We start from the raw sequence: 23,078 nt of genomic DNA on the forward strand, positions 1-23,078 counted from the left end.
TTTGAAGCACTGTGCGTGTAAAGGGATGGGGTGGGAGCTTGCTAAGGTGGAGAGGTCTGTGGGGCAACAGTGTGGGAATAGCTGGGGGAGGGGGTACAAAGGATGGGGGAAGGGTGGCGGAGTTGGGGGTGAGGGTGGTTGACCTCTGGGTGAACTTGGCTTCCACCAGGGCCTTGAGCAGTGTGACTTTGGCTGTTTCGTCTTTTCAGCCTCAGTGGGCTGTTCTGCGAAATAGGTACAAGCATCCCTCTCCCAGGACTGTGGCAAGGATTCAAGGAAACCGTAGATTGACAGGCCCATGGAGGGCTCCTTGAATGTCAGCAGCAACTGGGGCAGTTTCCAGGGACTGTGGGCCCAAGAGTGGTGGGTAAGGACTCTTACGGACCAATGGAAGGTTCTAGAAGTGTCTAGGGGAGCAAATGCTGGGTCTGGGGGGCTCCCCAGGGTGCAAGGATGACACCACCCACCCTCCTGCTAAAATCTTTCCCTGCAGCCAGATGCACCACCAGTCCTGCACCAGACCCGGGCTTAACCAAATAGCCGTCAAGGACACTTCCTGGTCCTTTGAATTGAGTCTAGGCATTAGATGACGAGACCTTCTACCGAAATGAAAAGGCAGAGATTGCTCACTGAACAGCACAGTACGTGCACCGAGATCTCACTTGGCGGGAAAAAACTCGTGTGTGTGCACGCAGAGAAAGACCTAGAAGGACAGGATCTGGGTATCGCTCAGGGAGGCGGGAATGTTGTCTTTATTTTTTTCGTTTTTGTTTGTATGCTCTGGTTTCCACACCACCCAGAGAGTGCTTTGTGATTCACAGTTATGAAAAACAAAGTTTTGGGGCCAGCACAGTCGTGTAGTGGTTAAGGCCGCGCACTCCCCTTTGGGCACCCGGGGTCTGCAGGTTCAAATCCTGGGCACGGACCTATGCACGACTCATTAGGACATGTGTGGCGGCATCCCATATACAAACAGGAAGATGGGCACACATGTTAGCTCAGGGCTAATCTTCCTCAGCAAAAAGAGGAGAACTGGCAACAGATGCTAGCTCAGAGCCAATCTTGCACACACACAACAAAGCTTCAACGGCTGCCGTGCACTCCTGGTCAGGTCTGAGCTGCAGGCAGGTCCACCAGGGCCGACCCCTCCAACCTCCCCTCCGCCCTCTCCCCTCACGTGCTCTGCTCCTCAAACCCGCCCCTCCCCCGCGGCCTCCGCCTCTGCGGTTTCCTCTTCCTCTCCCCCACCAAGTGCCGGGGGAGGGTGTCCTGACCACCTTCCAGAGTTTCTAACTCGCACCCCAGCGCTGCCTGCGCGGCCCGGCTCCGCGCCCGCCGCGTCCCCGGGGCTCAGGGCGGCGAAGGAAGGCGCCACACGGCCGGTCGCGTCCCAGCCCGTTTATTTGGTCCCCCGCACTCAGGCCTGCATCACCGGCCTGGACTTTTCTGCCTGCAGCTTCACTCCGGAGCCCGCGAAGCCGGTGCCGCCCTGGGGGGGGTGGGGGGGAAGGCCAAGGTGGAGGTGGCCGGGGCAGCAGCCGCCCGTGGGGCACTCGAAGCAGAACCCCGGCTAGGAAAGGCGGGGGCGGGGCCGTGCCCGGAGGGGGCGGGCCTTCTGGGCGGAGGGCGGAGTCCCGGGGGTAGGAGTGGGCGTGGGGGAGGGGCCTGGGGCTGCAGGGGCGTGGCCGGGGCTGGACGGGCGGGCCTTCTGGGAGGAGGGCGGAGTCCCGGAGCAGGAGGGGGTGTAGGGGCGGGGCCTGGGGCAAAGGGGCTGGGCCTGGAGGGGCGGGCCTTCTGGGAGGAAGGCGGAGTCCCGGGATAAGGGCAGGTGTCAGGAAGGTGAGGGGACCGGGCCTCGGGGCGGGGGCGGGGGGGGCGTGGCGCGCTCACCCGCTGCAGCACGATGATGTCGCGGTCCGTGAGCTTCTCCCCGTTCACCGGGTCCACCATGTCCTTCCGAATGAGCTTCTCCACGCACTCGAGGGTGACCACGGCCCCACTGCGGTGAGAGTGACGGTGGGCGACGCCGACCAGAGGCCCCGCCCGGAAGAGGGGCAGCCACACCCCCGAGCCCGCCCAGCCCCGCAGACCCCCGTCCCCCCGGGGGCCTCACGAGGGCCGCAGCACGGCGCACGGCGTGGCGTTGCTCAGGCTGTCGCGGGTCACGGCGCACACGTAGCGCTCGCTGCGCGTGATGAGCCCCACGCGGTCCACGGAGCCGTCGAGCGGCGTGAAGCGCACGGGCGTCAGGTCCGACATGCGCAGCGGCTTCCCCGACATCGGGCAGGTCACGGTGCGCGACTGCGGGGCGGGAGGGCGGCAGGGTCAGCGCAGGGCTGCGGCGGGGGAGGGAGGATGGGGCCCCGGGGCGAGAGGGACGGAGGGGGCCCTCGGGACGTTGGGGGGACCCTCTGGCCACGTGCGCGCAGGGGCGCTCGCAGGCGGTGCTCACCGGCTTCTCCAGCTTGGTGGCCTTGGCCTCGGGGGTCAGCGACGGGATCCAGAAGCTGGGCAGCGCTGTGTCTTTGTCCTTGCCTGCGGGGCCCCCGCTGGGCCCGGCTCGGGCATCGTCTGCGGGGTGACAGCGGGTCGGATGCCGGGCCCCGCGGGACCCCCACCCGCCCGCAGGTCCGCTCCCCCTCACCTGGGCCGGTCCCCGAGGCGGCCTTGGGCGTGAAGGGGTTGAGGGGCCGGCTCACGATGGCCGCCTCCTTCTCCAGGAAGCCCCGCACCTGGTCCTGCGCCGCCGCCCGCTGCAGCTCTTTCTGCTCCTCCCGCCGGGCGCCCCGCTGCTTCTCGTAGGCCTGCGGGCAGCAGGGGAGAAGAGCACCGGCATCCTCCTGGGGCTTGTGGGTTTGGGACACCCTGGGGGGGGGGGGTTGGGGTGGTGCTTTCCATTTCACAGGTGGGTAAACTGAGGCCTGTGCCCCTGGGTGGGGGACAGTCCCGGCAGAGGCACTGTTTGGTAGAGGTTGGTGACCGCTTGGGTGTGCACCTTTAATCTGCATGTGTGGCTCTGCTGCCTTTGCTTGTCCCTTCTCCTACTGCAGGGCACAGAGGTCCTTTTGTGTTTAGCTGATTTGGGATTCAGTGGCTTCTTTGTTCCTTGGCAACAGAGATGGTTTATCAACAGCTTGGCTGGAGCTTAAACCCTGCCTCTGTCACTGATTAGCTCTGTGACCGCTCCTGGCCTCAGTTTCTTCATCTGTAAAATGGGCTAACAATGGCGACCTACCTTGGAGGCTCACACACAATGGTTTTGGTTTTTTGTTGTTGTTGAGGAAGATTAGTCCTGAGCTAACATCTGTTGCCAATCCTCCTCTTTTTGCTGAGGAAGACTGGCCCCAGGCTAACATCCGTGCCCATCTTACTCTACTTTATATGGGACACCGCCACAGCATGGCTTGACAAGCGGTGCGTGGGTGCGCGCCCAGGATCCGAACCTGTGAACCCCAGGCTGCTGAAGCGGAGCAAGCAAACTTTACCGCTACGTGGGCTGGCCCCAGGATGGTTTTTCAAACATGTAGAACTTTGCCCAGCACATAGTAAGTGCTCAGTAAATGTTACCCGTGGGCCATATTGTATTTATTATATAGTATATGTACTGTCTAATTTAGTTATCATACTGTGTATGTACTGTAGACCCTGTTCTGGCACAGGGGATGCGGACTCGTTCCTTCCCTTGAGGGGCTCAGGTTCCAGGAGATTAACAAGCAGCTAACGTTTATGGAGCCATGAATGCAGAGGCGGTATGTGAGGACGAGAAGATGCGCGGGCAGTGCGTGAGGACGTGAGGACGCGCGGGCAGTGCGTGAGGACGAGAGGACGCGCGGGCAGTGCGTGAGGACAAAGAGGGGTTACCGCAGTGCTGAGCTGTGACACTGCCCTGGGCCACCCAGCTGAGTGAGGAGGGAACAGTGACGGAGACTCATGCTCCTGAGGGCCTCCGACAGGGTCCCCATGATGAGGGAGTGCCCAGTCAGCCAGCAGGCTGTGGGGAGGACATGGGCACAGGGGCAGCCACTCACTCAAGACAAAGCCCAACCAGAATCTGACCCTCAGTGTTTCCCGAGCTCTGGAAAACCTGGCAGGAGGAGGAGGGAGATGCACCAGCTGTGCCTCAAACATGGTGAGAAAGCAGGGTGCCCCCCCACCCACAAAACGAGTCCACCTGTGGAAGGTGGGCCTGGCTCCAAGTAACTGCCTCGAGAATTCTGTTCTGTGAGCATGTTCCACGTGCCCTGCAGCGTCCTCTAATTTGGCCCTGTCGGCCCATTTTAGAGACAGTGAAACTGAGGCCTGGAGAGATGAGGTGACATCCACTCATTTAACAAGTATTTAACGAGAACCTAGGGCCACGGGGTGGGTGAGAGACCCGCCCCCTGCCCCTGGGGCCTGCCGTCTGGTGGGGTAGTGGACACATGTCAGACAGCCACGTGGAGTCACAACTGTGACAAGTGGCAAGAGAAGAGGTGACGAGGGCAGACCCTGAGAGCCCCGGACTATTAGGAGGTCAGAGGAGGCAAGGCCTGGGCTGAAACCTGGAGAATGAGAAGGACGGAACCAGGAGCAGTGGGTGGGGACGGTGCACCAGGCAGAAGAAACAGCACAGGCAGCAGCCCAGAGGGGAAAAGGAACTTAGGGGGAGGTCCAGAGTGGCTCTGCTTGTGAGCCCAGCATCCCAACCACCCACCCAGGCATGTGCCCCCTTCTCCCACCCCCATCACCTTCATCTGCCGGGCGATCTCCTTCTTCTGGTGCAGAATATACTCCAGGATCGCCTCCCGCTCATACAGGTAGCCATCCGGCCTGCAGAGACAGGGTGGGATAAGAAAACGGGCCTGACCCAGGCCACACAGCCAGGGGTTAACGATGCCAACATCGGCTCCCTGCCCTGGGCACCCACGTGGCATCTTACAGGCAGCAGCTCTGCTGTCTGACGTGTAGGGAAATCGTGTGCGGTCAAGGTGAGCTCAGTAGGCCTGGGTTGTCCAAACCCTGCGTGTTCTAAACAAACGCCCTTGACCAGCTCCTGGGAGACAACCTCTAAGCCCTTGGAATGTCCCGCCTGATAAAAGTGTCTTTGCTCCCCTGAGGAGCTTGGCGATGTGGTATCAGCTCGACATCTGGAAGGGCTGGAGACCAAGGTCTGCCACACAGCAGCCAGGCCTCCATGACCAACCCCCAATAAAAACCCTGGACACCAAGGCTCGGGTGAGCTTCCCTGGTAGGCGACACACCGTGCATGTTGTCACACGCTGTTGCTGGGAGAATTAATGCTGCTCCTACAGCTCCACTGGGAGAGACAACTGGAAGCTGGTCTCTCCCGGGCTCTGTCCCATGTACCTCTTCCCTTGGCTGATTTTAATCTGTGTGCTTTCGCTGTAATAAACTGTCACTGTGAGCAGAGCAGCTTTGCTGAGTCCTGTGAGTCCTTCTAGCGAATCACTGAACCTAAGGGTGGCCTCACGGACCTGAACCACAGTTTACTCCATCACTATCTCTGGGAAATAGACATGTAATCAAGCACTTATCTAGTCACTGGACTAAGTACCTTATACCCATTCTCTGGCTGAAGCCTTTGCCAGACCATAAGAGGCAGGTAATGTAAGTGTCCCACACGTGAGCCGTTATTATGGGCCAGGTGATGTTCCAAGAGCCCCACCCTCTACTACGAATGTCTTCTTTTCCACACCCCACGGAACAGATAATGGGATCATACCCATGTCTCAGATGAGAACACTGAGGCTCTGAGCAGTTAAGTGGCTTGCCCAGGGTGCCCTGGCTGTGCGATGGCCAGACCCAGGCGTGCAGCCCCTCCCTGCAGTCCCCTTGTCCTCACCACCCATGTTCCCAGCTCACGTGACGACAGGGTCGTGGCAGGGCTGCAGAGAGAGGCAGCAGCAGTCAAAGTCCTTGACGGCATCCCGGCTCAGTCGAATGTTCTGGGTCCCATAACCTGAGGCCGCTGGGGACAGAGACGGGCAGAAGAATGAAGGGACGGAAGACATGCCCCTCTCCAGACCCCAAGAGAGAGACACAGAGAGAACTCAGCGATGGGGGGACTCAGAGAGAAACAGACCGCCAAGAGTGTGGGCTGTGTGTCTGTGTGTCCCTGTGTTGGGGGCAGGGGCTGCACAACAGGAAGGGGTTAATCCCAGAGGGCAAGTGACAGGCTGTCACTCAGGGCCCATCCCTGAGGCAGCTCCGTGGAGAGGCCCGCCGCTGACTCCGCTTGGCCCCTCTGGCTCTGTGACCAAGCTCGAGTGCCTGAACCTCTCTGGGCCTCCGCTTCCTCCTCTGGAATATGGCCATGACAACAGCGACCCTTCCCTCCTCGAGAAGTTGGGCGGGGTTGGATGAGTTCACGTACACGAGGCACTTAACGCAGTGCCCACCACATGGGGGGAGGGGGTGGCTGGATGGTATGGGCTCTTACATGGTCGGGGGATAGAGACACACACAAACAGGTGCAAAGTGAGATGGCGGGCCCCCCACCCCAGTACCTGTGTCCTTCTTCTTCTCGTGGTAGGTGTAGACAGCCCCCGCCGTGCAGTTCTTGCCATGCCGCGTCATCCTGGGGTGAGGAAGGGACGGTGGCAGGGCTGTGGGGGCCAGAGGGGGCCTGCCTGAGGAGGACTGGACCCTTATGGCCCTCAGAGCTGATCTGCCCCCCAGAGGGGATAGCTGGGGGTGGGGCAGGGGAGGACAGTTTTACACACGTTAACTGGTGAAGAAATACCTACACACTCCAAAAAAAAATATGGCACTCTACCTTGAAAACGACCTAAAGTTGGCTTGTAGAAGTGGGTGTCGGAAGGGGTGCGCCTTGTAAGTTTCTGTGAGGTGGTGGAAGGAGGGCGATCTGAAATCCAATGGAAAGTTTTAGCACCAAATGCGGATAGGTGTAGCTCCTGACACACGTGGGGAACTGGGGTGCCTGGGGGATGTTCAGGGTGCGTGTGCACGTGTGCTCTGTGTATGATTACATGCTCATTTCAACTGAGCGCAGGTCTTGGGTTCCACTGGTCTTTCTGGTGGATGAAACCACTGGGATTTGCAGCAAAGGTGGAATTTGCGTTATGCTCAAATTGTTCCCTGATGTATTGATCACACTGGAATAAATGCTTGAGTTTTCACAAGTGTTACAGCAGAACTGAATGTCCGTGGAACTCTGGCAAATCAACAAGAAAAAAACCAGCCACCCCAAAAAGGGAAACGAGCAAAGGATATGAAAAGGAAATTTACAGACTAAGCAGAGTATGGAGAGATGCCCAAACTCTCCTCCAACGAAAACCACAGCGAGGTACCACTTGCCACCTATTGTCAGGCTGGCGGGCGAAACTTGCAAGATGAGTAAGACCAAGGCTTGGTGGGGATGTGGGGGTCAGTCACAGGACCCCTCGGGCCATGCTTGGGGGAGAGCGGACGTGGTTAGCATCGGAACAGGCTGGCAGTCGTTTGCAAAGTAAAGGGAGGCAGTTCTGCACTGGGGTGTATGTGCCCCAAAGACATTCTCAGAGACATCCACAGGGAGCGTGGACGAGGATGCTCACGCTGGTGTTCTTTATACCGGAGGGCAGTCGACAACTCAATGGCCCTCCCTGGGAGAACGGATGGTAACTCTCCATCCTGGAAACCACCCAGCCGTGAAATGCAACCGACTAGGTGTGTACAAAGCATCATGGGTGGATCTTAAAACCACAATACTGGGGCCGTCCCGGTGGCGCAAGCGGTTAAGTGCGCGCGCTCCGCTGCGGCGGCCCGGGGTTCGCTGGTTCAGATCCCAGGCGCGCACCAATGCACCGCTTGGCAAGCCATGCTGCGGCAGCGTCCCATATAAAGTGGAGGAAGATGGGCATAGATGTTAGCCCAGGGCCAGTCTTCCTCAGCAAAAAAAAGAGGATTGGCAGATGTTAGCTCAGGGCTGATCTTCCTCACACACACACACACAAAAAAACCCACAATGCTGGGTGAAAAAGGTAAGAAAGAAAACGGGATCGCTAACAATCTATGCATGCTCAAAACGATACGTTTTTTCAACGACCTACAAACAAAAGGACCACACATTAGAATGGGTGCCCGTGTAGCGGAGGGGATTAACTAGGGGTAAGTAAATGAAACAAGAAGGGGGTTGTATGGATCAGCGTGCGGAGGACTCAACAGTATGACCTTCTGCCTGGGCTTGACTCCAAGGTCAGCCCCCAAGGCTGTGTAACTCTGGACTGGTGGCTCCCTTTCTCTGAGCCCGTTTCTTTTGGTAAAAGTGGGGATAACTGGGGAATCTGGCTGATGGGACTGGATGGCTATGAGGACGGAATGGGGGCATGCTCAGAGCCTGGCACACAGCGGGGGTTCAGGAAACATTCTCTCGGGCTCTCTGGCTGCAGGGAGGGTCCAGAAGGCAGGGGTGGAAGTTGGGGGCACAACCAAGGGCTTCCAAAACGTGAACAGCAACTTCATCTTTATTTCCCCCTTCTGGCTGCTCTCAACAACTTGCCTTTCACGTTCAAAACTGGAACTGCAAACCTCTGTCTGAGCTACGGCTCTCGCGCTCCCCCTAGTGGCGTCTTCCTCCCACAAGCCAATTTTTGTTTTTGGGTGTATTTACATAGAATAGATGCACAGACCTTAAGGACGCAGTCTGAAGCGTGTTGACAAACGTATCCATCCTCGTAACCCCCACCCCAGTCGAGACACAGAACATTTCTATCACCGCAGTAGCGGCCAGTGTGGCTGACAGAAGCTAACCTTGGTCCAACACCCAACTCGACCCACAGCCCCTCCTCCCACCTCCCCTCCACGCCCCCCCCCCCCCCCCCCCGGCTTCTGAGCAAGTGTCCAGCGCCTGCCACCCGCTCCTCCGTCGTGGCTTCCGCCCCAGCACCCCCAACTGCCACTCGTGAAGGTCGCGCTGTCCTCCTCATGGACAAATTCCCCACTCTATTCTTAGTTGTCAACTGCCCTGACCCTCTGCGGTATTTGGCACTGGGCTGCCGGTCCTGTGGCCAGGAACAGGGGTTTCTGCGCTGTTTGGCTTCACCGACCGGGACGTTTTCCCTCCAAGAGTAAGAGGAACAGCTATAAAGGGAGCATTTTTTTACTTTGCCAGGAGATAATGGGAATCATCACAAGGAACATTGCTTCATGCCAGACCACATACCAACTCTTCACACCCCTATCTCATCCATCGTCCAACCTCACTACCCTCTGAAGTCCATCCCATCTCCACTTTGCAGATGGGCAAACTGAGGCTTAGAAGCAAAGCCATCTCCTTAGGGCAGTGGTTCTCAAATTAAGATCCAGGGACCCTGGTGGTCCCTAAGATACTTTCAGGGGGTCCACAAAACTATTCCCATAATGTTAAAATGTATTTGCCTTTGGTCTTCTTACTGTGTCGTGAGTATAGTTTTCTGGAGGCTGTGTGACATGGGAGAATGTCATCACTGTGACAGCTAACTGAATGTGTGCTCGTGCATCCCTGGGTTTTACAAATGTCTGTTATGTTATGCTAAGTGAAAGAAACCAGGTACAGGGCCAGCCCGGTAGCCTAGAGGTTAAGTTTGGTGCACTCTACTTTGGCAGCCTGGGTTCAGTTCCCGGGCACAGACCTACACCACTCGTCAGCAGCCAGGCTGTGCTGCCGACCCACATAGAAAATAGAGAAAGACTGACCACAGATGTTAGCTCAGGGCCAATCATCCTCAAAAAAAAAAAAGAAAGAAAGAAACCAAGTACAAAAGGCTATATACTGTTGATTCTGTTTATACGAAATGTCCAGAAGAGGCAAATCCATAGAGACAGAAAGTAGACAGGTGGGTGCCACAGGCTGGGAAAAAGAGAAATGGGAGTGATTGCTAAAGGGGTATGGGGTTTCTTTTTGGGGTGATGAAAATGTTCTGGAATCAGAAAGTGGTGATGGTTGCACAAAATAGTGAATATACTAAAAACCACTGAATTGTATCTTAAATGGGTGAATTTTGTGGTGTGAAATATATCTCAAAAAAAATTTGAATTTCTAATGTGGCAAATCTTGAGAGAGAGAACTCACACAAACAAAAGCTCTTTGGATTGAGAGCAAAATTTGAGGACCGCTAGCCTAGGGTGGAAGGGTGGGCAGGTGGTGGTGCCAGGATTTCTCTGGATTCTGAACTTGCACTCCTGCGCTATATTGTCTCCTTAGTGAGGCCAATTTCAAAACAGAAGACAGAACTACTGCCATCTACTGTTGCTAGTATTTCAGAGAAGACACATCTAAAATGCCGTCAGCTATTGTGTATCACCATCCCCCTGTAACAGGGGCAAAGACAGGCTCTCGGAAGCCCCCAGCTGGGAAGTGGCAGAGCCACGGACTTGAACCCAGGAAGCCAGACTCTGGAGCCGCCCTCTTAACCATGTGCCAACTGGCAGCCCTCCCAGGAAGGTCGCAATCCGAGACTAAAAGCCAACCCATTCTTGTTTTCATACGAAGTCCTCAAAATCCAGAGTATTTTTTACTCTTTCAACACATCTCAGTTTAGACACTAAATTTTCATTGGAGATATTTGTTCTATATTTGGGTTTCATAACATTTACAGTTGCAAACAGATCTTCACGTACTCTGGTTGTTCCAAACGTACTTAAAAGCTTTCCAATAACTGAATCAAATATTGGAGCTCAGGGGCCGGCCTGGTGGCCTAGTGGTTAAGTTTGGCACACTCTGCTTCAGCAGCCTGGGTTTGGTTCCTGGGTGCGGACCTACACCACTCATCAGCCATGCTGTGGCGGCGACCCACAGATAGAGGAAGATTGGCCACAGATGTTAGCTCAGGGCAAATCTCCCTCAGCAAAAAAAAAAAAAAAAAATCGGTGCTTAAATTTGAATTAAAACCAAATAATTAAAAAATTCGGGGCCAGCCCGGTGGCCCAAGTGGTTAAGTGTGCGCGCTCCGCTGCGGTGGCCCAGGGCTCACCGGTTCGGATCCTGGGTGTGCACCGATGCACCACTTGGCAAGCCATGCTGTGGCAGCATCCCATATAAAGTGGAGGAAGATGGGCACGGATGTTAGCCCAGGGCCAGTCTTCCTCAGCAAAAAAAGAAGACGATTGGCAGATGTTAGCACAGGGCTGATTTTCCTCACAAAAAAAAAAAAAAAAAATTCAGCCCCTCAGTGGCACTAGCCACATATCAAAGTGCCCCATGGCCTCTTGGGACTGGTGGCTTCCGTACTGGAGAGTACAGACAGCGCATGCTGAGACAGAAGGACTTACAGACGTGACCACGATACCATTAACACATTAATAATTCCTTGACATCATCTACTGTCCAGCTGGTGTTCAAATTTCCCTGATTACCTCCCAACTGTCTTTTTCTGCAGTTGGTTGGTTTGAATCCTGAACTAGTGGTCTGAATCTCTTGGCAGGGTGAGAGATCCCTCTGAGGATCTAAAGGATGCTGTAAGCCCCTCTCCCCAGAACAGTGTATGGTCCACAGACAGACGGGTGCAGGCCATCCCCGGGGGCAGAGGCCTCTGTGTTAAAGGAACCCACAGGGCTAATTACACCCAAGAAAATCACAGACAGGAAAAAGACGTGTTGAAAGCAGGAAAGAGAGAGTTCCCCAAGAGCGAGAGCGAGCATCTGAGATTTTCCATTAACAATGGCTCATATTTATTTAAGAAGTTCGGTGGGCGGGCCCCGTGGCTTAGCGGTTAAGTGCACGCGCTCTGCTGCTGGCGGCCCGGGTTCGGATCCTGGGCGCGCACCGACGCACCGCTTCTCCAGCCATGCTGAGGCCGCGTCCCACATGCAGCAACTAGAAGGATGTGCAGCTATGACGTACAACTATCTACTGGGGCTTTGGGTGGGGAACATAAATAAATAAATAAAATTATAAAAAAAAAAAAGAAGAAGTTCAGTGATCCCGGCCCTGTTTGAAGCATTTTACACTACTAACTCCACCGAACTCCATAACAACCCTACAGGTTGCTATGAAGGAGAAAACAGAGGCATGGAGAAGGTGCCCAGGGTCGTGCAGCCGGGGTTTAACACAGGCATCCAAGTCTGCAGCCTTGACCATCCACTGTGCCACCTGGCTGCAGTGACCTCAGGCATTGCAGGGGTCTCTCAGTGTGGAACAGGACAGCTAGTGTGTGTCTGGTCCTTCCCCTGGAAATCCTGTCCCATTCTTCCTCCCAGGCTCCTTCAAGGTGTCACCTCCTCCAGAAAGCCTGACCCTCCAAGCTGAGTTAGGTGTTCCTTACGCTCTGACAACGCCCTGAGTTACCCCCATTATAGCTGCTGCCCCTCAGGATTTCCCCCTCCAGACTAGGAGCCCCTAGGGACAGGGCCTGGGTCGGACCAGTATTGCCTGGCACCTGGGGGGGTTGCTCAGAGAGGTCATGATTGGCTCAGTTAACCCCTTCCAACCCTAGGGCTGGTGGAGGTGTGTAATCAATGAATCAACCCCCCAACCAATCAAAACATTGATCACAACAGCACTAAAGGAACAGAAATGATCATCACATCCTTCAAATATTTAGGCATCAGGGCCAGCCCCGTGGCTTAGCAGTTGGGTGTGCGCGCTCCGCTGCTGGCAGCCCGGGTTTGGACCCCGGGCGCGCACCGACGCGCCACTTGTCTGGCCATGCTGAGGCCGCATCCCACATACAGCAACTAGAAGGATGTGCAACTATGACATACAACTATCTACTGGGGCTTTGGGGAAAAAAAGGAGGAGGATTGGCAATAGATGTTAGCTCAGAGCCGGTCTTCCTCAGCAAAAAGAGGAGGATTAGCACGGATGTTAGCTCAGGGCTGATCTTCCTCACAAAAAAAAAAAAAAAAACTTATGCACTAGCCTTTGCAAAGCCCTTCACATGTCTGAACGCATCCAGTCCTCATGACAACCTCCTGAGGTGGGTTCTCCCCATTTTATAGGGGAGAAAATGGAGGCGCAGAGTGATTAACTGGTCTCCTCCTCAGTCCGTTCCTTGACAGACCAGCCCTGGGGAGCTTTTCAAAAGGGAACTTGGATGAAGTCACTGCCCTCAACTGCTTCTTGGATCTGGCTCAAGATAAACACAAACGGCTCCAATAAAAAATGTAGGCAGAATAATAGAACTGGAAACCACCATTTTGCAAGCCCTGATGACACAGGTGATCCAGGCAAGGACTGTCAACAGATTCCATTAAGAGAAAGATGGATGAGAACTGGATATCCGCAGGGTGCTAGTCCTCGCCAGAAAACGTAGCTTGACAATGGCAAGTTTGTATTCTTCCTACCTGTATTAGTCAGCTGGGGCCGCCAAGACAAAATACCAGAGACTGGGGGGCTTAGGCAACAGACATTTATTTTCTCACAGTTCTGGAGGCTGGAAGTCTGAGACCAGGGGCCAGCCTGGTGGGGTTCTGGTGAGAACTCTCTTCCTGGCTTGCACATGGCTGGCCACCTTCTTGCTATGTCCCCACAGGGCAGAGAGAGCACTTTCTGGCATCTCTTCCTTTTATAAGGACATCAACCCCATGGATCAGGACCCCACTCTTACGACCTCATTTAACCTAAATTTCTTCCCTAGAGGCCCCAACTCCAAATGGTCATATTAGGGGTTACGGCTTCAGTATATGAATTGGGGGAGGGGGGCAACAAGCATTAAGTCCATAAACACTATCTGAAGCCCCTGATCAGTTTCACCATCCTAAAAGTGGGACAACGAGGGTTAGGCAACAGGAAGCCACCAGCTCTGAAGTTGCCACACCAAAATGGCTGAACCTAAATTTAATCAAGACTTTAGATTTAATTTCCTGATTCTAGGAATTCAGAGGATATAGCAGGGATCAACTAAAAAGGGCCAGACAGTAAAGATTTTCAACTTGGCAGGCCATATGGCCCCTGTCACGACTACTCAATTCTGCCTTGCATGGCAAAAGCAGCCAGGCACACTATGTAAATGAGCGGGCATGGCTGTGTTCCAATAAAACTTTATTTATGGACACTGACATCTGAATCGCATATAATTGTCATGGATCACAAAATATTATTCATCCTTTGATTTTTTCCAATTATTTAAAAATGTTAAGGGCCAGCCCCGTGGCTTAGCGGTTAAGTGCGCGCGCTCCGCTGCTGGTGGCCCGGGTTCGGATCCCGGGCACGCACCATCACACCGCTTCTCCGGCCATGCTGAGGCCACGTCCCACATACAGCAACTAGAGGGACGTGCAACTATGACATACAACTATCCACTGGGGCTTTGGGGGAAAAATAAATAAATAAAATTATTAGAAAAAAAAAAAAACCACAATGAGATACCTGTTCACACCCACTTGGTTGACTATAATCAAAAAGTCAGATAATACCCAACACCTTCTTCTAGAGGGGGGACCCTCCCCACCCCCGGGGTCTGCCCAAATAAACTTCTTGGGGAAAAAAAAAAAAGTCATATAATAACAAGTGTGGAGAAACTGGAACCCTCATACACTGAGGGTGGGAATTGAAAATAGAGTGGCCACTTTGGAAAAGTCTGGCAGTTCCTCAAAGGTTCAACAGAGAGTTACCATTTGATTCAGCAATTCCACTTCCAACAGAAATGAAAACATATGTTTAGGCAAAAACTTGTACACAAATATTCATAGCAGCGTTATCTGTAATAGCCAAAATGTGGAAAGAACCCAAATGTCCACTAACTGATGAATGGATAAACAAAATATAGTACATCACATACAAAGAAATATTATTAGCCATAAAAAGAATGAAGTACTGATATATGCTACAAAATGGATGAATCTTTTTTTTTTTTTTTTTGGTGAGGAAGATCCGCCCTGAGCTAACATCTGCCAACCCTCCTCTTTTTTTTTTGCTGAGGAAGACTGGCCCTGGGCTAACATCCGTGCCCATCTTTCTCCACTTTATATGGGATGCCGCCACAGCATGGCTTGCCAAGTGGTGCGTCGGAGCGCAACCAGGATCTGAACTGGCGAACCCCAGGCCGTGGCAGCAGAGCGCGCGCACTTAACCGCTTGCACCATCGGGCCGGCCCCATGGATGAATCTTGAAAACACTGTACTAAGTAAAAGAAGCCAGTCAGAAAAAAGATTCCATTTATGTGAAATGTCCAGATTAGGTAAATACATAGAGATAGAAAGGAGATTAGTGGTTGCATAGGGCTGGGGGGAGGAGAGAATGGGGAGTGACAGCTAATGGGTACTGAATTTCCTTTTGGAGTGATGAAAATGATCTAAAACTGACAGTGGTGAAGGTTGCAGAACTCCGTGAATATACTAAAAACCAATGAATTGTACACTTCAAATGGGTGAACTATATGTTATGTGAATTGTTGGAATATGTTATATTCCAATAAAGCTGGTATTTTTCAAAAAGGAAGCCAGCAGACGGAATAAGTGAAATGAGATTAGAGAGAGGCAAAAAGACAAATTCAGATGGGGGAACCATCAACAGACTAACTGACCTAGTTTCTTCAACGCATCAATTACACCAAGAAAAAACCAGGATGGGAGATTGGCCTGGGGGGGGGGCAGTCCGAAATTAAGAGCAACTTAAGAGACACAACAGTAATGACTTGACTGGATTCTGATTCAAACAAATGAAACTTTTTTTAAAGGCATTTTTGAGACACATAATTGGCTTATTGACCAAGTAATAGGTGATATTCTGGAATTACGGTTGCTTTTGTAAAGTGTGATAACGGTATCGTGGTCATGTAAGAAAATGTCCCTAGTTTTTACACATGCATCCTGAAATCCTTAGGGGTGACATGTCATGATGAATAGGATTTGCTTTATATACTTAATTAAAAAATATATACCTAGCCAATACGGCAAAAACATTACTAACTGGTAAATCTGCGCTGTAGGGATTCCTACATTATTCTCTCATTTTTATAGAAGTTGGAACATTTTCATAATAAAACATTAAAGTAAAACTGCTTACAGGACGCTTCGAGGCCTAAATTCACACCGAATCAGCAGCACCATCAGGATGTGAACCCAGGACTACCAGACCCCAAGCGCCACGAGGAAAACGTGAAACCCTACACCAACCCCGAGAGGGCAGAGGCTGTCAAAAGGTGCAGAGAAGGCGGCGGCGGGAGACGGCACAATCCTTCTCCGCCCTTCTCATCACAGTCCGAGAAACCGAGGCCAGGAAAGGGGTCCTCGTCCTCAACTCCCACTCCTTGGGCCCCCAGGAGCCCTACTCTCCTCCTTCCCCTGGGACCCCCAGCCCATCGCCATCTATCTTGGAACAAATCTCGGGAGAACTGCCGGATGGAGGGTTGGCTACCCCCACGGGGTGCTGGGAGATGTAGTTCAGCTTCAAACTGGCGCGCCTGGAGCGGTCTATTAATGATGGACAGGGAGTCGGGAATTCGAAATCCTGTCCCTGTCTCCCTCAGGACCCCAGGACTCTAGCCCGCGGGAAGGCGATCCCAGCAACACTATCCCTTCACCACCTAGAACTCACCTGAAAAACGACTCCTCGCTCTTTCGTTGCTTCTCCAACTGTGCCCCTGCACCGGAAAGGAGCGCTGTTTTCCCTCTCCGCTCCGCCCACTTCCGCCCGGCAGAAGAGACCGGAAGTAAAGCTGCCCCTAGTTGCGGAGGTATCTCGTCTGGCTGGGTAAGTCCTCCCTTTTGCTCTGTCTCCCCCCGGAAACGTGAGTGGCAACTCAGAGGTTCCGGTTAGTGAAATTGCCGTGAATATGGGGCACGCTTAGTATATACTAGGTATTTCCCGGGGCGGGCAATTTCCTGTTTGTATCCAGGCTTTGCGTCTCTCCAAGCCCGAGTTTAAGGACTAACCACTTCCCCCAGAGATTGGAAAGCCCACTTCCCCAAGTATATCATCCACATTTCTTGCTGCAAGTTGAGACGATTGAGAAGGGACAATTCCTCTGTCCCCATTTTATAAACGGAGCAATTGAGAAATCAGAAGTCAAAGCCGTTCAAATCACCTCGGGAAACAGGAATTTACTATGGCACACCCTACCCCCAGGGACCAAGGCATACAGCTCCCGCCAGTTTCCAGATATCTAGATATCTGGAGACCTAGACGTTTATTTCCCTAACTTGCCACGGCGAGCTTGCGGGTGGGGGGGCGGGGAGGAAGACGGCGGGGGGGGGGCCCGAGTAGGAGGAGAGGAGGTGCATATGCTGTCGCCTAAGTGCCCCCACGGTGTCCGAGACCCTGGCCTCCCTATGGAGCTCTGGACCTTAGGCCTTTCATCATAAGGTCCCTTTAAATACTTTGTCCCTTACCTGAGTCCCGCCCAGGGCAGGTAATCGCAAGCCCCGCCCCTCGCCCAGAAACCTGGATCGGGCTGATTGCAGGCAGCGGGGGTCCTCCTCCTTCCTCTCCCCTCCCCTCCCCCTGCCCCCTTTCACATCTGGCCACAGCTGGCTCAGGAGGCCCCTATTACAGAGGAGGGGACAGTGCTCACAAGTCTGAGTAGGTAAGTAAATGTCCCTAGAGGCAGAGCCTGGCTTGATGACCCTGGTTCCTGGCTCCCCACTCCTCTGGGACCCAGAAGTTCAGGGGTCCAGGGCCCCTGGACCCAAGAATATAGGCCCCTGCTCTTGCCTCTCCTGCAATCTTTGATCTCTGTGGGTGGATGTGGCAATGGGTACACAGAAAAGCATCCGTGGAAATGACCAGGAAGGAAGCAATCCCCATCACCAATGGACGCCTTTATGCACACCTGCTATGTGCTGCAGACACAATGGAGAAAAAGAGAAGCTCCTTGCACCAGTCTCTGGAGGCACACTACCTTCCTTCAAATCCTGCCTCTGAATCTTGCAAACTGTATGCCCTTGGGCAAGTTCTTTTCCCTCTCCGTGTGTCCGTTTCCTCATCTATAAAATGGAGATCATAATAGCACTGCTGTGAAAATGAAACTGAGTTGATATAGGTAAACTACCTTAACAGTGTCTGGTCCAGAATACCAGCTACGTAAGTGTCTGCTATTATTGTTATGAGTCATGGACCAGAGTCCTGGCAGGGGATCTTGCCTCGTTCCCCAGGGGCTGAGATACCTGTGGTCTGTACCACACCAGGTGTCCACAAAATATGAGAGGCCCCCCCTCTCTGCTGCTGCTCTACCTGGGACTGATCGCCTGCCTGGACACCTCGCCCAGTGGGGAGCAAGATCAAGGTGAGTGTTTGGGGGAACAGCCTGTGTCCAGATGCTGACACCACCTTCCCTTGACCGAGGAACCCTTACCTCTAGTCCCTTCCTCCCCCGGGACCCCAAAGCTCTCCATCCCCTTAGGTTCAGGTTCCTCAATGTCCCCAGTCTTAAGAACCTTCCATTTTTCTGTCCTTTGGGCCCAGAAGTCTTCCTGGCGTCTCCAGAGGCCCAGAACTTTCTGGGCAGCCGGAGTCGGATTCCACGAGCCAACCACTGGGACCTGGAGCTCTTCACACCGGGGAACCTGGAACGGGAGTGTCTTGAGGAGAGGTGTTCCTGGGAGGAGGCGAGGGAGTACTTTGAGGACAATACTCTGACGGTGAGGGCCTGGGGGCCCTGGAGTCCCTCCATCCTTTCCAGGCCCTGGAGTGTCCTGGCCCTCAACTCCCTCCTCCCTTGGGTCTCAAAAATCAGGGTGGGCTGGTTGGGGGTGTGGAATCCTTCAGTTGACACGCTGCCTTTCCGCCTTCTCTACTCCTGCCCCTTCAAGGAGCGCTTTTGGGAGGACTACATCTACAATGGCAAAGGAGGTGAGTGGGGTCCAAGATCTCTTGTTCTGGGCTGCTAAGGCAGTCCCTTCCCGTGGGGGCTGAACCAACATCCCCCACCCCACATTCTGTGCTCCCTGAGTTCCTGGAGGTGGTTGTTCAAGGAATCCCCTCCTTTGAGACTAGAGCCCCTGCCTGAGGAACCCACCACACCTTATCCAGAGGAGGTCCCATGTCCCCAGGAAGGGGGAAGTGTGGGTGGAGGGGGCTACAGCCCTGGGGCCCTTCAGGGCTCAGAGGCGGTGGCCCACCTGAGCCCCTCTTTGGAGTCCAGAGCCCCAGCCGCTTCTGCAGCTTGGTTGCCAGGGGGCTGCTCCCTAGCAACGGGGCCGGGCCTGGCCAGGTGGAGGAAGCATGTCTGTCCTCACCTGCCCAGTCCACCCACTTCCATCCCTTCCTCTGAGTTCTGAGGCCCCATCATGGCTGCAGCTGTGTTGCTAAGGGGGGGGCTTCTCCTTAGCAACAAGGCCTGGCCAGGCCAGCCAAGGAAGCCGGCAGCACTCACTACCTGGCTGGCTTCCCCTCCCCCACAGCCCCATCCCAGCCTCCTTCTGGTTGCTAAGGAGGCCTTCTCCCTAGCAACTACACCTAGCCAGTCTCTGGACCCAAGGCCTCCTGCCCACTGGAGGACCCCCTCCGGGTACCAGGCACCCCACCTCCTTGTGGCCTGGTTGCTAGGGGTGGATGCTGCTTAGCAACCAGCCCTAGGTCTGGGCCGGAGTCTGCACATTGGAGCCTGGTTGCTAGGGGAGGTAACTGCTTTGTGACAGGCCTATCAAGGCCTGGTGGCTCCTTGCATCCACCTGAAACATGTCAGAATTTCGAGGGCTTTGCCTTCTTAGTACTTTTCGCTGAGAGCTAAAAGCCTGGGGTTTACTGTTTGAGGACATACCCCCGCTACCTGGGGCTACAGGAAGTATCCCCAGCAAACAAGACCTAGCAAGGCCTCAGGAAGCCAGAGTCCTCTCTGTACCCCCCTTATCCTCAGACACAAAGCCTTGGATTGCTCAAGGGGCTGGACCTCAGCAAAGAGTCCACATGAGTTCTAGACACTAGCAATCTGATACTGAGGGGAGGTCCCTAAATTCCTCCATTGATAAATGAATTTTTCCCAGCCTTCTAGTGAATTCAGAAGACTTCCTGTGGATTCTGCTCTTTTTCCAGAGTTGAGGCATGCCCCTCAGAGGCCTGGTTGGTGAGAGAGGTTGCATTCCAGAGGGGGCAAAGTTGCCAGATAAAATAAGGACCCCCCACTTTGAGTTAAATTTGAATTTTTTTTTTTTTTTTTGGTGAGGAAGCTTGGCCCTGAGCTAACATCTGTTGCCAATCTTCCTCTTTTTGCTGAGGAAGATTGGTCCTGGGCTAACATCTGTGCCCATCTTCCTCCATTTTTTTGTACATCGGATGCCATCACAGCATGGCTTGATGAGCGGTACGTCAGTCTGCGCCTGGGATTCGAACCTGCGAACCCCGGGCCGCAAAAGCAGAGCTTGTGAACTTAACCACTCCACCACTGGGCCAGCCCCTAAATTTGAATTTTAAATACACACAAATTTTTTTTTAGTATAAGTATATCCCATATATCCCATGGACATACTTACACTAAAGTTTTCATTGTATGTCTAAAATTCACATTTAACCTGGAGTTCTATATTATTATTTGCTAAATCTGGCAGTGCTCACTGTAGGGGCCTCGGAGCTCCCTCCCCTACCTGTAGTGTGTCAACTGCAGTCTTCGCAGACTGATTGCTCAGGAGGGTCTTGAATCACCCCATGTCCAATGCGGGGCCTCTGTCATCATGGGGATACGGCTGCTGTATTTTCTAGTCCCCGGTGAAGCTATCACAGGCCCTTCCTGCATTTATATAATCTGGTTGAATTTTGGCAACCTGTCAGGGAGGGGTTATGGGTCCCATTTTACAGGGCAGGAAATGGAGGCCCAGAAATGAGTGAGATGAGTTGCCTGAGGTCCCGCAGCTAGGAAGGGGCTCCAGCTCTGCGTGGTTTCTTGGCCAGTCTTCCTCCCCCAGGGAAAAGGCGTTTGGATGGGCGAGGTGACAGCCTCTGAGGCCGTGGCTCCCCTCACCCCACAGGGCGTGGACGAGTGGACATAGCAGGCCTGGCTGTGGGTCTGACATGTGGCATCCTCCTCATTGTCCTGGCCGGCCTGGGAGCCTTTTGGTATCTGCGTTGGCGACGACGGCGGCGAGGCCAGCAGCCCTGTCCCCAAGAGTAAGGGGCCTCAGGGAGGAGGGGGGGGAGGATGGGTCGATCTAAAGAGATGGGCTAAGGATTGGGGGCAGGTGGGTGCTGATGAAAGATCTGAGGAGACAGTCATATGGAGAGTGAGTCTGTGAGATGTGTGTCTAGTTGTGGCATCCGTCTGTCTGACTGTATCCTCTGTCCCTGGCACACAGTAGGAGCTCAATCAATATTTGCTGCCTGCCTGTCTCTGCAGTACCAGGTTTCTGTGTAATTGTCACTCTGGGTCTTGTATCTGGTGAGGCTGCAGTCTCTGGTCTCTGGGTGTCTGTGGTATGTCAGTTTCTGTGGTGACAGGGTGTAGCCTGTGCTTGCGTGTGTCTGGATGAGTTTTCTAGGTGTGTCATTCTCGGGGGCAGAGTCTAAGGGTGCTTGCAGTCTTGAAAGTCTAGGGGGTCTGGGGGTTTTGAGGAAGAATTTATTGTGAGAGTGGATCTGGGAAATTTGTGACTGTATTTCAGCGTTGTGTCTGCCAGTTTCTGTGTGTGTCAGCCTGCCTCTCTGCAGGGCTGTCTTTTTCTCCATTACTCTGCCTGTATCTGGAGAACGTGTGTGTCTGTGAATGAGAGTCTGTCTCAGCAGTTGTTGATTTCTCTGTCTGCCTGTCATTCTGTGTGTAGGGTCAGGTTGCAAGTGACCCTCTATTTCCCTGGTCCATTTCCCTTCCACCTCTGTCCCCCTACCACTCAGAATCTCTGTCTGCCTAAATCTTCTTCCTCCCAAGTCTCGCCATCCTGTAGGTTTCCCCTGCTAAGAGAGCACCTTCTATCCCCAGGGCCGAGCTCGTCAGCCCCCTGAGTGCCCTGAGCTCTCTGGGCCCGCCGACGCCCCTGCCTCCACCTCCACCCCCACCCCCAGGCCTCCCCACCTACGAGCAGGCGCTGGCAGCATCTGGGGTGCACGACGCACCTCCGCCCCCCTACACCAGGTACAGGGCTGGGCGTCTGCCCGGGGGCGGGGCGCAGAGGGGAGGGGCCTGCCGGAGGAGGGGCGTGAGCTCAGGGGCGGGACTTGGAATTTTGAGCCTATTATCCGGGGCGAGGCTTGGAGCGCGGGGGCGGGACCCTGTGCAATTGTCTGGGGGCGTGGCCCAGCGTTGTGTGTGTGGAGCCTTATAGGAGGGTGGGTCTTGTGCCCAGAGGGTCCGGGATTGGCTGAGACGCCCAGGGCGAGTCGGAGTGGTCTTGGTTGAGGGGGGAAAAACAGCCGGGTCTTTGATCCCCACTGTGCCCCTCCCCTTGCAGCCTCGGGAGGCCTCGCTGAAGAGCTGCTTCGGAGCCGGGGATCCCCGAACCGTGCCCCAGATTCACACTGGATTGCGGAAGCCCCCAGGCCTCTTAAACTCTGGACGGAGCTGAGCTTGGAGGGTGGTGGGAGTAGGGGTCGTCCGGCTCTGGCCCTACGCCTATCCTGGCACACGTGTTTCCGCCGCGTACGGATACACGCCTGTCCCGGGCCGAGGTGTTCCGGGGTCCTGGCCCTTCGTAGGCCCCCACGCTCTCCTGACTGTGGGGGTACCCGTCAGCCCCGCCCCCGGGGTAGGCGTGCGTGGAAACTCGGACCGAGGCGCGCAGGCCGGGTGTGCAGACTCGCGTGTGCAGGTGTGACATAGCCATCGCCTTCCAAGTGCCACGGGCCACGCACACGCAGGGCCACGCACACGCAGAGCCCCGCCTGTGCACACGCAGGTCTTCGTGCGCGCACAGGGGCGCTTTGCAACCCAGGGACAGGGTGGGGGGCATATTTGCAAGCGTGCTCGGTGGGGGCAGGCTCGCATTGCACCCGGGGGACTGGAGTTGAGCTCTTCCCCTAAATAAAAACCCTTTGGAAAGGAGACCAAAAAAAGTGAAACAATGCAAAAAAATTAAAATCAAATAAACTGAACCGCGTTCCCGGGCGCGTCTGCGCGCGGTGGAGCTGGCTTTCTGTACAAACGCAGCGCCCTACACCCCCAGGCCCTGCTTGCTCTCTGTGTGTGTGTCTCTCTCTCTCTCTTTTTTTTTTTTTTTTTTTTGCATTTGCACGGGATTGTGGGAGGAAGCGGAGCGCAGCCAGACACCCCGCCGCCCGCCCCCCCTTCCCCTCCCCC

General features: G+C 54.4%; 2 protein-coding genes across 8 annotated transcripts; one reads left to right on the forward strand and one right to left on the reverse strand.

Moving 5' to 3' along the window:
* Positions 1 to 1,383: 1,383 nt before the first annotated feature.
* NOSIP (nitric oxide synthase interacting protein) lies at positions 1,384 to 16,545 on the reverse strand. Of its 5 annotated transcripts, none has more exons than XM_058529870.1 (9): positions 16,457 to 16,545; positions 6,507 to 6,577; positions 5,863 to 5,968; positions 4,728 to 4,809; positions 2,645 to 2,804; positions 2,453 to 2,571; positions 2,114 to 2,301; positions 1,891 to 1,999; positions 1,384 to 1,489 (listed from the first exon to the last, which is right to left on the reverse strand). In XM_058529870.1, exons 2-9 carry the CDS (start codon positions 6,574 to 6,576, stop codon positions 1,418 to 1,420), a joined length of 906 nt encoding a protein of 301 aa, XP_058385853.1. In that variant the 5' UTR covers position 6,577; positions 16,457 to 16,545; the 3' UTR covers positions 1,384 to 1,417. The 5 variants fall into 5 exon arrangements, with proteins under 5 accessions (XP_058385853.1, XP_058385854.1, XP_058385852.1 ...); XM_058529871.1 differs by having other exon boundaries at positions 6,507 to 6,605; positions 16,457 to 16,533; XM_058529869.1 differs by lacking the exon at positions 16,457 to 16,545 and adding an exon at positions 15,926 to 16,417.
* A 2-nt stretch (positions 16,546 to 16,547) lies between these two features.
* PRRG2 (proline rich and Gla domain 2) lies at positions 16,548 to 22,957 on the forward strand. 3 transcript variants are annotated; one of them, XM_058529876.1, is made up of 7 exons: positions 16,548 to 16,612; positions 18,046 to 18,143; positions 18,323 to 18,498; positions 18,670 to 18,709; positions 20,821 to 20,959; positions 21,765 to 21,917; positions 22,234 to 22,957. In XM_058529876.1, exons 2-7 carry the CDS (start codon positions 18,059 to 18,061, stop codon positions 22,250 to 22,252), a joined length of 612 nt encoding a protein of 203 aa, XP_058385859.1. In that variant the 5' UTR covers positions 16,548 to 16,612; positions 18,046 to 18,058; the 3' UTR covers positions 22,253 to 22,957. The 3 variants fall into 3 exon arrangements, with proteins under 3 accessions (XP_058385859.1, XP_058385860.1, XP_058385858.1); XM_058529877.1 differs by lacking the exon at positions 16,548 to 16,612 and adding an exon at positions 17,153 to 17,444 and having other exon boundaries at positions 18,326 to 18,498; XM_058529875.1 differs by lacking the exon at positions 16,548 to 16,612 and adding an exon at positions 17,154 to 17,444.
* Positions 22,958 to 23,078: the final 121 nt, after the last annotated feature.

The sequence above is a fragment of the Diceros bicornis genome, chromosome 34, assembly GCF_020826845.1.
Source record: "Diceros bicornis minor isolate mBicDic1 chromosome 34, mDicBic1.mat.cur, whole genome shotgun sequence".
In the NCBI taxonomy this organism is placed as follows: domain Eukaryota; kingdom Metazoa; phylum Chordata; class Mammalia; order Perissodactyla; family Rhinocerotidae; genus Diceros; species Diceros bicornis.

What these genes read in the sequence shown, in the direction of transcription:
- NOSIP (XM_058529869.1), bottom strand. Translation starts at nt 15,969, where the DNA reads ATGGTGCTGCTGATTCGGTGTGAATTTAGGCCTCGAAGCGTCCT. An exon ending in AGATCGCCCGGCAGATGAAG is followed by an intron (nt 2,805 to 4,727) that starts GTGATGGGGGTG and finishes TGCTGCCCGCAG; the next exon opens with GCCTACGAGAAGCAGCGGGG. An exon ending in CCACCAAGCTGGAGAAGCCG is followed by an intron (nt 2,302 to 2,452) that starts GTGAGCACCGCC and finishes CCCGCCCCGCAG; the next exon opens with TCGCGCACCGTGACCTGCCC.
- PRRG2 (XM_058529876.1), top strand. Translation starts at nt 18,059, where the DNA reads ATGAGAGGCCCCCCCTCTCTGCTGCTGCTCTACCTGGGACTGATCGCC. An exon ending in CAGTGGGGAGCAAGATCAAG is followed by an intron (nt 18,144 to 18,322) that starts GTGAGTGTTTGG and finishes CTTTGGGCCCAG; the next exon opens with AAGTCTTCCTGGCGTCTCCA. An exon ending in CAGCAGCCCTGTCCCCAAGA is followed by an intron (nt 20,960 to 21,764) that starts GTAAGGGGCCTC and finishes TTCTATCCCCAG; the next exon opens with GGCCGAGCTCGTCAGCCCCC.